The sequence below is a fragment of the Seriola lalandi genome, unplaced genomic scaffold (assembly GCF_002814215.2).
Source record: "Seriola lalandi dorsalis isolate HSWRI2012SDOR001 ecotype SW California unplaced genomic scaffold, Sedor1 jcf7180002054978, whole genome shotgun sequence".
Taxonomy (NCBI): domain Eukaryota; kingdom Metazoa; phylum Chordata; class Actinopteri; order Carangiformes; family Carangidae; genus Seriola; species Seriola lalandi.
The window spans coordinates 98,058-108,057 of NW_019525528.1; the positions used below are offsets into that span (position 1 = coordinate 98,058).

Consider the following 10,000-nt stretch of genomic DNA (forward strand, 5'->3'; position numbering starts at 1 on the left):
CACACACACACACACACACACACACACACACACACACACACACACACACACACACACACACACTGAGCTGTGTACCTGTGTTACAGTCACAGTGTTGTTACTTGCAGACGATCAACTTTTCTTCACTGATAACCTGCAGGTTCAAACATCATGTGACATTTATCTGAAACAGTTTCTACACATTTCATTTATGAACATCAGGACATTTAAAAACACTTTGAACACTTTTATCTTTTTATTAATCTCATTTTATTCTGTTTTAATTCATTTTATTTTAGTTTTCATTCTGTTTTAAATGTTGTTTGATTCATTTCTTCAGTTTTAAAACACGTGAAACTGTAACTACACTGTTAATATACTGTGTTCATACTGTAGCAAAAGGGTTAATGTAAAGAAGTTGTTCAATGAGTCAGTCAGTCACAAACCTGTTTATCAGGCTGTTGTATCAGTCAGTCACAAACCTGTTATCAGGCTGTTGTATCAGTCAGTCAAATAGACTGAAGGGTCTGAGCTCTGGGAAGTATCGATCCTGGTCTCCACCCAGGACTGTGGGATGTGGGATGACGGTGCCGGATCAGGGGACTGTGGATCAACACCGAGCTTCAGACCACTGACCTGTTCGTACGTTTCTGCCCAGCTGTCGTAGAACTTCATCCTCTGCTGCGGACCGAAGCTTTTGCAGGACTGAAGGAGGATCCTCATGTCGTCCACGTTTCTGCTGCAGCCTGACATTTTGCAGACACCTTCAGACATGCAGGGAGGGGACAGCAGACATGTAATTAACATGACAGACTCTGGCATGTGGGGAGGAAGACACAGGGGAGTAGAGACAAACCTGTTCCTAATAAACTGATCTGATCTCTGAAGGAAACTGCAACCTCCGGAAAACCAAGAGTTAAAAACTGCATTATAGAAACTGAAACTTCAGCTGATCAACTGATTGACAGAAAATTAACCAGCAACAATATTGATAAGTGATTTCAGTTATTGGTCAATCACAAGGCCTCTCTCTCTCTCTCTCTCTCCCTGGAGTCTCAGAGTAACTGAATATTTTCACCTGTTTCTGTCAAATAATCTCAATCAATAATCAAAACAATCATTAGCTGAAGCATGAAGCAGGCAGAGCTCACCTGTGTGGCTGGTCCCAGGTAGAGGAGTAGGTGTGAGTGAGAGAGTGGAAGAGATGGAAGCAGGTTTATCAGGAGCAGCTTGCTGCTGTTTGGCTCATTGGACCTGCTCAGACAGGTGATGCCATTGGTGCAGGTAAAAGTACAGACTGTAAAGTACAGCGTGTTCAGAGGGCGGAACCAGCTTTAAACTAAACAACTGTCTGTTATCAGCCTCCTGCTGCCAATCATCTCACCTGCTGGGAGGAAACACAGTACCTGGATCTGGACTCTGTTCAGGGATTAGGATGGAGGACGGACCAAGACCAGGACTGTGAGTCCAGAGTCCGGGTCCGCGTCCAGAGTCCAGTCTGTGGTTTACACAACAGCAGCGCTCTGGTTCGGGTCAGTAAAGATGGAGGTTCTTGTCAAATGTAAATAAACAAGTTGTTAACTGTTTCTGTATGAAACCAGACCAGGATCTTTAACCTGAACCGGGATCTGAGAGTCTGAACAGAACCAGGATCTTTAACCTGAACCGGGATCTGAGAGTCTGAACAGAACCAGGATCTTTAAACTGAACCGGGATCTGAGAGTCTGAACAGAACCGGGACACAGTTTAACTCTCTGAGGTCGACGGATGTTTTTTATTAACATCTCTGTGATGACGCTGCGTATATAATTTAAGAGATATGGTTTAAATGTTGTTACAATCTGTCGACTCTCCACTTTACGCTTCATATTCCTGATTGTACCTGAGGTTTGTTTTCACAAGGGATTTGAAGAATTAAAAAAAACTGGGCTTCAGTTTCTAAGTATTTGGGCCAAATTATCTTTTTGCAAAGTGTAATGAGTCAGAAAGGTTCTGAAAATTGTGATATAAACACATGGTATTATGTAATACACAAGTACCTTAAGAGAAAATGCAACAATGTTGTCTGTTCAGTTCATCTTTCATGTGGGGCCTGAGGCTGCGAGCGGCTTGTTAACATGCCAACATAGACGACACTTCCTCACTCACACCTACTCCTCTACCTGGGACCAGCCACACAGGTGAGCTCTGCCTGCTTCATGCTTCAGCTAATGATTGTTTTGATTATTGATTGATTGAGGCATTATTAGTCAGAAACAGGTGAAAATATTCAGTTACCATGGACCTGCGGTTCAGAGATCTCTCCCTGTCTCTCTGAAGTTACTTGTAGATTTGTCTTAGATAAACAACAATTACCAGAGGGGCAGAACCAGGGGTGTGGAGGGCCCCAAGTCTGTGTTTGCCTGAGGCCCCATAATGACTCAGTCCACCCCTGCTGTGAACCAGCTTCCTCTGTGCTCTCACATCAGGCCAGCTGTTTCTGTCATCACACAATCAATTATATATAAGTACATATATGTGCATATATGTAGAAAAAAGTATATATAAGTACATATATGTACTATTAAATATATATATGTACATGTAAGTACATAAGTACAGTAAATCATATATAAGTAGATTAAAGTACATAAAAGTACAGTTCCTGTTTATTATCTAACACTGTGATGATGCAGCAAAGGGGGCGGGGTTTCCACTCCCGCGAGGACCAGTCCACTGAAGATGATGATGTAGAGATGTCTCACTCTGCTCACATTTCTGAAAACTGCAGAAAACAGAGTAAATGATATTTCAGTCGTCTCATCGTCATTTTAATCATTTCTAAACCAAAAAAAGTAAAGTATTTTCTGTTTGTAGATTCTCTATGTGAGGAAATGTCTGAGGCCCCCAAAGATTCGGATATCGGCACAATTTAGAATGACAGCTATACACCCCCTTAAACCTCCCATAAAGGCAATGCAGTACACCCACGCTTCCCCTCACCCCCCTAAGTGGGGCCCCTTCTAGCTGGCTACATGTTTTACAGCCAGGTAACCTCTGGGGTCACCTGGGTCTATGATCCCCACTGGTCATACATGATCTAATACATGGAACTGAAACTCTGAGCTGTGGACTGTTGATGGGACGAGACATTGGAAGATTATAACAAGCATTTTATTTATTTTTATTTTTTTAACATAATATGAATTGATTAATAATAAAAAATGAAAATCAGCAGATGAATTGATCATGTTCAGCTGAACCTCTGCACCAGGCCTCTCTTTGAAGAACTACAACAGGGAGGAGTAATCTCCCTCACATCGCATGTTGGAGTGAGTCATCTTCTTCCATAGACGATCTTGGTCCAGCCTCATCGCGAGCTCCTCGGCGCAGCCTCCCTGCATCCTCCCGCGAGCATCACTGCGCACCGAGCGGAGCAGCGACAGAGACACCGACAGAGACACCGACCCACCGAGCGGACACGGCCCCGTCAGCGGACATATGCAGGCTCCAGCTCCCGGATCGGCGGCTGGTTTTCGGTGATTTCCCTCTGTGTCGTCGCGTCTCTATGGATGTGAAGTAACGGAGAGCAGCAGTCAGTCCGTGTCCTCTCCATCTCCGCGCGCTTCTCCCGCATCCCCGCTGCCCACAACCACAAAATGGCGGACATCATCGAGCTGGGACCCGCCTACGGTGAGAGCCAGGCCCTGTCTGCTTAAATTGTCTGCGGCTCAGCGTCGAAATAACTGGATTAATTAACTGCTACATGTTTTTATCACGTTTATATCATGTTTCTAACACGTTTGTAGCAGGTGTATCAGTTTAAAACATCCTGTGTCAGGTGTCTACACCCAGTTAATGAAGCGTTGTGATGCCAACACCCGTTATTTTTATTCATTTTTTATTTTATTGGGCTTTTTTAAATTCATTTTAAACATAAAAACGTTCCGATTTCCTGCAGATTATTGAGCATCGTCGTTATCAAATCGATTAAATCGATTTAAATGTGAATATTTGACAGCAGACAGGTTGGGATCGATCATTTAAAATCAAACATATCAATCCAGCTGTGATTTAATAAACAATAAAAGGAAACAAAGGGAAACCGGACGAAGGCGCCGCTGCATTATTACATCACTGTGATCAATCCATTAATAAAAATAACACCATCCCGTCAGACGCGGTAAACAGGGCGTTCTCGTGCTCCTACGCACCGTCTGCCTCTCGTGGGCCTCGGTGTGCGTGCGCGTGCCAATCGGGGTGGGTACCGGGTGACGTCATGTCTGTACCCGGCGCTGGGCAAAACTGAACCCGAAGCACCTGCAGATTTTACTGTTAATGTGACTGAGATTCACTCACGTTTAGATTTGAGATGAAAACACGAACAGGATCTAAACATATAAGATTTAAATGTGATTTAACAGGTGGAATCTAACACAGTTTATTTACTCACAGCTCTGAAATACTCATTTACTTCTATTTTACATTTAAAATAAGTCAAATTAATGTTTAACTGATCAGTTCAATTTTGATGGATTATTATATGTTAAGATTTTAACAGCAGTGTATATAAAGTAATTGAAATGAGCTTCACCAGCTACAATATTAAAGTGATGAACACATGTATGAATCAATAATTATAATACAGTCATGAAATCTGCTACTTTAACTGTTGGTAATATTTTTATGATGATACTTTTACTTAATTTAAAATGAGAACGCAGGACTTTTAAGGTAAAGACTGTTAAACAGTGTTTTCTCAGAATAGTGTGGAGATGTTACACTGACAGATGGCAGCATCATTTTCCCTCATTACTTTGTTTATTTTATGGAACAAATCTAAAGATAAAACAGGAAATAAAGATGAAATGGGGCTGAGTTACACACACAGTATATTTACTGAAGTATTTTGTTTTTAATCAGATTTGTACTTGTACGTGAGAAATACTGCTCTTTTTACTGCATTACTAAATTAATATTTTTACTCATGAAGCATATCAAGATCTAATACAATATTCTGCTTTATTAAAGGTGAACTGATTGGAGGAAAATTAATTTGCATTATTATTTTTTATTTAAAGATTTCATGGCTCCAGCTTCTCTCATGAGAGGATTTGCTCCTTTTCTTTGAGAATAATTTGAATAATTTATTTTCAATCGTGTTGAGGTTTGGACTGTTGGTCGGATGAAAGCTGTGGAGTGGCGCTGAGTAACTGTGACAGGATTTCTCTTTATTTTCTGAAGTTTTACAAACCAATTTAGCGATTGATTGAGGAAATAATCAGCAGATTAATCAATAGTGAGAATAATTGTTAAATTCAGCTCCACCTCAAACAGCTGCAACAGTAAACTCCTGATCTTACAGTAATGAATTAATAATAACAATTTAATGATATAAAAGTACAGAGTGCCGTTAGTGACTTCAATAATAACAGCAACGCAACTCACACACAGCTGAAGTGTAATCAGCTGACTGACCTTCACTCCAGGAAATAACCAGCACCTGAAACGACAACGAGCAGAGACTTTAATGAAGTTTAATTAAAGGGAAAGAATTTGTTTAATTTACCTTTAACATCTGAGAAACAACAACACAAACACCTGTTCAGAGTGTGTGTGTATGTGTGTGTTTGTCTGATCAGAACACAAACTGTTGAAGCTCTGAGTTTTTCACCTACAGTTTTATTAGACAATTAATGGATTGGTTGATTAACAGAAAACTAATCAGCAATAATTCTGATAATCACTGAATTGTATTGGGTGTGTGTTTTGGACTGGAGATGTTAACGTGGACATTTGTCTCTGTTTTCTAACATTGTGGAGAAAACTGTCGGAACCACGATCAGATCAGAGGTGTGTGAGGTGATAGAACAGAACAGGGAGTTTTTAGAACAGTCGATTAATCAATAAATTAATGAGGAACCTTGTCGATGACCTGATGTTATAAAAACATTCAGTTTTGTGAATTGATTGTTCCTTCATGTGATTCAGGCTTCAGTTCAGATTCATGACACACGTCAGACTACAGCTGATCATTATTTTCATCATCTATTAATAATTATTGATTAACTGATCGATTGTTTTACACAGTGTTAGAGAATAGTAAAAAATCATAACAAGGCGACGTCTTCAGATGTTCAACAGTTTCAACTCTGTCATTAATGAGTCCCTCGTCCTATTGGCTCAAATCCAGCCAATCAGAGGAGCTGCTACTGGATGTGATAAATGATTATTACAGATCAGAAACTGACTGTCAGAGGGAGGCCTAACCAGCTCAGTGTGTGTGTGTGTGTGTGTGTGTGTGTGTGTGTGTGTGTGTGTGTGTGTGTGTTGCTAGGCAGCGAGCTCCGCTGCTTTCAGCTCTTTCCAAAACATGAGCTCATCTGATGCGGCCTGAATGAAAAGCCACAACAACAGGACTGAGGGATTGTGGGAGTTTGGTTGTGATTCCTGCAGATGAACGTTAACGAGTTTGTTTGTGTTATTTTATAATTAAGTGTGTTAATGAGAGCAGCTGTTTAACATCTGGACAGAGTCACTGTTGTGATGTTTATTTGTTGTTTGTCACGTGACAGGGAATTGAAGATCTCTCAGCTCTGGCCTGTGGGAACTATAAAAGCTGTTATCAATCAATAATACAATTAATTGATTAACTGAAAAAATAATCAGGGAGGATAAAAGAGAGAAAGAGAGAGAGACTGTGGGGAAGTAAATTAATTAATTCATAGCGGTGACACAGTGAGCAGGTTATGTTGTCTTCACTCTCAACAAACACAAGCAGCCAATCACAGCTCTGTCCTCACCTGGTGTCTCCACTGAAACCTCTGAGTGCAGACCGGTGCAGTGTCGCCCTGACACACAGGTATCAACCCAGCTTCACGTCGGCCTGTGCTCTGACTGGGAGCGGTGGCTGGTCTCGTTTGTCTTCCATCAGACGACTGTAACGACTGTTTCAGGATCAGTGGAGCTCAGGGAACGTTTTCTGTCAAGGTCCTCACAAGATTAGAATAGTGTGTGTGTGTGTGTGTGTGTGTGTGTGTGTGTGTGTGTGTGTGTGTTGTAGCATCAGTGTGTCCTTGTGGGACAGATCAGGACAACAGTACTCCTCTGTATGCAGCAGACAAAGACTTCTACTACCCCTCCTCCTCCTGCTCCTCTTTTTTCCTCCTCTCTCTCCCCCCCTCTCTCAGCAGGGATCAGTTCAGTTACAGTCTGTTTCTAATGAGACCTCTGGAGGGACGATGTTCTGACATCAATGTTTTTACATGATATTACTGTTTATAAATATGATGTAATCGTGTTATGACATCACTGTTTTTACATGATGTTACTGTTTATAAATATGATGTAATCGTGTTATGACATCACTGTTTTTACAAGATGTTACTGTTTATAAATATGATGTCATCGTGTTATGACATCACTGTTTTTACATGATGTTACTGTTTATAAATATGATGTCATCGTGTTATGACATCACTGTGTTTTCACATGATGACATCATTAGTGACTCAGCATGAGACCCTGTTGTACTGCGCCAGTGTAAAATACTGCAGTGGTTTTTCATTGTTAAACTCCAGGTGTGTAAAGAGTGCTGTCCAGTTGCATCATGGGAAATGTAGGCACACATGTTTTGACCCATAGTTGGGACTAAAGTTCAGGATACCTCCTCCATCCTTTCTTTACTGACCTTAACCTCTCACCTGGCTGCAGGTTACAGGTATACTGTAGGACACTTGTGTGTGGGTGTGGTTACAGGTGCAATTAGTTAATTAATGAATTGATTAGTTGATTGTCAGAAAATGAATCAACTAATTTGATAATTAAATAATGATTTCAGTTATTGTTTAATCAAAACTGTCACAGGTCAGACTGTACCTGAACGCACCGTCAGTTATAGTACATTCATATAATATATATTACTCTGAAGTGAAACATCTGCAGCAGCATCGATTAATCAATATGTCAATCATCTGTTTGAATAATTGTTGCTGCTCATTAATCAGGAACTTGATCATCAACTTTGATCATCGAATCATCATTTGAGTCATTTTAAGTAACTGAAAAATATTTGTTGTTTCTGTGTCTTTAAACTGAACAGTTGTTTGACACAGTGCATTGTGGGAAACTGTAAAAGGAGATTTTCACTATTTTCTGACATTTTATGGACAAAACAATGAATCAATGAATAATGAAAATGATCAGAAGACGAATCAACAAAAAAAAATGTGTACGTTTACCGAGCTGTAACTCACAGTGTTGAGGAACAAACTCTGGACCGGGACCCAGACCTCCACCGGGTCCAGTGCAGCTGGTTCAGGACCTGAAGTGTGATCCTGCAGACACACAAACAAACAAACACACAAACAAACACACAAACAAACAAACACACAAACAAACACACACACATTGAGGTCGCTGTGACAGACTCCTCAGAACCTGACTCTAGATCAGTTTCAGAATTTTTTTAATGAAAATAATCTGATTGATTTTTGTTGATCAGCTGATCAATGAACTTTGACTGTGTGCTTCCATGGCGACCTGTCTCTCTGACGCTCTCCTCTCTCTGTCTCAGCCATGTCTCCAGTGCTGGCGGGCTTCCTGGGAGCTGGTGTTCTGGTTTTGGTGGTGGTGGTTTTGGTTCTGCTCTGGTCGTTCTGTCAGCGCCGCTACCTGCGCGTGTCCGGACGCTACAAGCTGCACGGCGACCGTTACTGCGACGCAGAGGACCCGCCCTACAAGTTCATCCACATGCTGAAGGGCATCAGCATTTACCCAGAATCCCTCAGCAGCAGCAAGAGGATCGTACGTGGTATCCGGCGGGCCGACCGCTCCGACCGTGACGGAGAGCGAGGCTCTGCCGCCGCCGCCGCCGCCCCTGCCACAGGGAGGGGCATGGTGCTGGTGGACGCCGAGAACAACATCCTGGACATGCCGGGGCAGTTGCAGATGAGTCATCTGGTCCCACCCGCCGGGGCGGGCCCCGCCCAGGGTCAGGCCCGGCTCGAGCGGGCGCTGCCGGTCCGCGCTGACTACTGCTGCCTGGACAGCAGCTCGGCCAGCAGCAGCCAGACCAGCAGCAAGACGGCGTCTCCTTTCACCCCCGCCTCCTCGGAACCGGAGCCGGAGCCCAGCCTGGGCTCCATCAGCCTCACCGTCGACTATAATTTCCCCAAGAAGGCCCTGGTGGTGACCATTGTCGGGGCCCGGGGCCTCCCCGCCATGGACGAGCAGGCGGGCAGCTCGGACCCCTACGTGAAGATGACCATCCTGCCGGAGAAAAAACACCGCGTCAAGACCCGCGTGCTGAGGAAGACCTTGGACCCGCTGTTCGACGAGACCTTCACCTTCTACGGCGTGGCCTACAGCTCGCTGCCTGAGCTCACTCTGCACTTCCTGGTCCTGAGCTTCGACCGCTTCGCCCGCGACGACGTCATCGGGGAGGCAGTGGTGCCGCTGAAGGGCGTGGACCCGAGCACGGGCCGAGTCCACCTGAGCCAGCAGATCACCAAGAGGAACATGCAGGTGAGTGTTGGTGGTTCAGAGACTGGCTGCAGGTCTGGTCTTGGTCCTCCAGGTCCAGGTCCAGGTCCAGGTCAGGTTCAGGTCCAGGTCCAGGTCCAGATACAGGTCCAGATTCAGGTCCAGGTCCAGGTCCAGATTCAGGTCCAGGTCCAGGTCAAGATTCTGGTCCAGATTCAGGTCCAGGTCCAGATTCAGGTCTGACTCGTGGTTAAAGGGTCGTTCTGTCCTTGATGATTCACCGACGTCGTTCTGTAAAAGAGAAGATTTAATGATAATCAACAACAAAGACATTTTAAATTGATGAACTAATGATAGATTTTTTATATCGGTGATCAATAATTCGACCATCAGCTGATTGTTTAGTGGTGGATCCTCTGAGGAGCCTGGACAGTGTGAGTCTGTTTCCACTGTGACTTTACATAAACACACTCCTCTGTGAGTGTGACTCAGCTGTTGTTGTTGTTGTTGTTGTTATCGCCCTGATGCTGGTCAACAGCTGATGCTGCAGTCACCATGG

General features: G+C 43.4%; 2 protein-coding genes across 4 annotated transcripts in view; one reads left to right on the plus strand and one right to left on the minus strand.

Annotated features, from left to right (window-relative positions):
- LOC111646937 (methyltransferase-like protein 27) overlaps window positions 1-1,226 on the minus strand; it is a 3,500-nt gene extending 2,274 nt beyond the window's left edge. The window contains exons 1-2 of one of the 3 annotated variants that reach the window (XM_023396526.2): window positions 1,131-1,226; window positions 616-743 (exon numbers count right to left, since the gene is read on the minus strand). In XM_023396526.2, the coding sequence (XP_023252294.1) occupies window positions 616-732 (117 nt within the window). In that variant the 5' untranslated portion in view covers window positions 733-743; window positions 1,131-1,226. Of the gene's footprint in view, window positions 1-75; window positions 134-615; window positions 744-835; window positions 855-1,130 lie in introns of those variants that run through there. The other 2 variants (XM_087171179.1, XM_023396530.2) reach the window with 2 other exon arrangements.
- Window positions 1,227-3,288: 2,062 nt separating this feature from the next.
- The window catches only part of syt11b (synaptotagmin XIb), an 11,865-nt gene continuing 5,153 nt past the window's right edge, over window positions 3,289-10,000 (plus strand). Inside the window, exons 1-2 of the mRNA XM_023396553.2 lie at window positions 3,289-3,651; window positions 8,534-9,483. Coding sequence (XP_023252321.1) covers window positions 3,618-3,651; window positions 8,534-9,483 — 984 coding nt within the window. The 5' untranslated portion in view covers window positions 3,289-3,617. The remainder of the gene's footprint in view (window positions 3,652-8,533; window positions 9,484-10,000) is intronic.